We start from the raw sequence: 2,793 nt of genomic DNA on the forward strand, positions 1-2,793 counted from the left end.
TATACTGAATTATAGGAATTCTGGTGTAGTTATATAGCATAAAGCAATGGATTACAAGGTTAGTTTGTACCATAAGGTTGGAGGTTCATATTCACCAGCCACTCCTGAAACATTGTATTTGAAGTCACTATGGGTGAGAATTGACTGGACATGCCTTTCAATAATAATAGAATACATAATTATATTGAAAAACATACTTCATTATCAGTCCACAAATGTAAAGGGCTGAGTTTATAATCATCATAATTAAATTTTTAATTATTTGAGTATGAATTATTTTACCCCAAAATAATTTGCAAATCACTAGTGCATATTCTTCATAACAAAGAAAATTGTGCATTCAAAATATTGCAACAAAGTAGAACTTAAAGTGTTTCCAAGGTTGTGAATCTATAAAGAAACAGACAGCCACATCTTTCTCTCTCAGTACATTGTTGATTTACAGCTCAGTACTTTAAATATTGCATCACCTGGGCTCCTTAAGTTTGCAGATATGAACATATTCTAATTGTAATGAGAAATATTTGTTAGCACTGCCTTAAAAGCTTTAGTTTTTATCTTTTGAGATTTAAACTTTACTATAATTCTAGGGGTACCCTGATATGGTTCTATGGGTTAATACTCTGAACTACAAAGTCAGTTTGAACAGCATCATTGGTTAAAACCACAAAGTCCATAATATAAATTCATAAACCACTCCACAGAAACCCTATACACGGTCAGCATGGGTTGGAATGGATTTGATGACACTTAACAACAAAAACATAATTCTAGGGAACAGATATTAATATATGTATTTCTCACTTAACAAAACAAAACAAAAAAATACTCAGAGTATTAGTAACTTACTAGGGTCATGATCAAAGGGTAGCTGACCTAGAATTTAAAACCTGAAATGTCTAATTCTAAAATAAGAACTTTTAATCTTTGTGCAATATACTTCTCTGTATAACACATCAAATAGCTAGTGAAACTGGCTTAGTTTTCCCAAAATATAACTATTATCAAAAACAGAAAAGGAGAATAATTCAAATACTAAATTGTTTTAAGAGAGAAACATGAAAGGCCTACCCAATATGTCTTTACATATTAAATATCACTGTCCTCTGAAATTCCTGGTGCTCCCTCTCTTCTGCATAACTCTAAGGAGAGCATTTTTCACTTCTTTGTTCCTAAGACTATAAATGAGTGGATTCAGCATGGGGATCACAATAGTATAAAAAACTGAGGCCACTTGATCTCTGCCCAAGGTGTAGGAACTATTAGGTTTTAAGTAAGTGAAAATCATGGAACCATAGAAGATGGTGACTCCCAGCAGGTGGGAGGCACAGGTAGAGAAGGCTTTTCGCTTTCCTGCTGTGGAATTGATCTTCAAGATAGCAGAGAGTATGGACACATATGTCACAGAGACTATGATGAGAGATGACACTATAGTGGATCCAGCAAGAATGAATATTATAATCTCAACATTACGTGTGTCAGTGCATGAGAGGGCTAATATTGGGGATGTGTCACAGAAAAAGTGGTGGATTACATTGGAGTTACAGAAATGCAAGGTGTTCATGCCCAGCACAGTGACAGTGGAATCAATAAAGCCAATCATACAGGATGCAGTGACGAGGGAGCAGCAGAGCTTAGTGGACACAATAACTGTGTACTGTAGAGGATTGCAGATAGCTACATAGCGGTCATAGGCCATAGAAGAGAGAAGACAACATTCAGTTGCAGCCAGGAAGATAAAAACATACATCTGGCTGTAGCAACCCCCAAATGAAATATGTTTGTTGGAAGTCACTAAATTCTCTAAAGTTTTAGGTGTAATGACTGTTGAGTAACTGAGATCAAGAAATGACAGGTGACTGAGGAAAAAGTACATGGGGGTGTGCAGCTGGACATCCAGGCGAATGATCAGTATCATCCCTGCATTCCCCAGCACAGTAATCAGGTATATCAGGAGAAAGAGATTAAAGAGGACCAGCCCAATCTCCTCAGAGTCTGTCAATCCCACGAGGATGAAGTCAGACACGTTAGTGTTATTTCTTCTCCCCATAGTGTGCAACTTCTTTAAACTATAGGAGATTAAAGTTTATATTTATCATCATCAGTGGTTTCATATTGGTTTTTGTTTATATGAATCACTGACTTTTTAAAAAAGATACAATTTTCTCATTCCAGAAAGTCATAACAAAGAGTAGTTACAAAATATGACTGAAGCAAATCTTAATTTTATTACTTGTATAAAGATTGTTATAAGATGACATTGTATACTATATAATAAAAAGTAACATTCATTATGCAATTAGAATTAAGTAACCAATATTCTCAGTACTTCCCCTTGTTAACAATTTTGGTGATGGTGGTGGTTCTGTTCCATGGAGTAGATTCCAAGTCATAGAGTACCTGTATGGGGTTCCCAAAGTTATAAATTTTTACAAGAGCAGAAAGCCTCAGCTGTCTTCCATGGAACAGATGGTAGTTTTGAAATGCTGACCTTGGTGTAACTAGTCCAACTCACAAACACGACACTACAACTTTAAAACCCAGGTTACATCATACCATAGGCTTTATTGTTAGACACACTTTTAGATAAGAAAATTGTCAGGAAGTTCAAGTAACTCATCCAAAGCCACAAGCAGTGAATGTTGGCTCCGTGATTCTACCAGGGTTGGCTTATTACAGGATGCATGCTCTTAATACTACATTCTTAATTATAGTTAATTTCAGGAGCTTAAAAATTATATATGACAATGTAGCTTTAATGCATCATTAACTATCCTTTTTCTGCAATATTTT

General features: G+C 35.2%; 1 protein-coding gene across 1 annotated transcript; it reads right to left on the bottom strand.

Moving 5' to 3' along the window:
* Positions 1 to 1,096: 1,096 nt before the first annotated feature.
* On the bottom strand, positions 1,097 to 2,050 carry LOC102819996 (olfactory receptor 8H1-like). Its single transcript, XM_006877815.1, has one exon. The coding sequence runs from the start codon at positions 2,048 to 2,050 to the stop codon at positions 1,097 to 1,099; it is 954 nt and encodes a 317-aa protein (XP_006877877.1).
* Positions 2,051 to 2,793: the final 743 nt, after the last annotated feature.

The sequence above is a fragment of the Chrysochloris asiatica genome, unplaced genomic scaffold (genome assembly GCF_000296735.1).
Source record: "Chrysochloris asiatica unplaced genomic scaffold, ChrAsi1.0 scaffold00611, whole genome shotgun sequence".
In the NCBI taxonomy this organism is placed as follows: Eukaryota; Metazoa; Chordata; class Mammalia; order Afrosoricida; family Chrysochloridae; genus Chrysochloris; species Chrysochloris asiatica.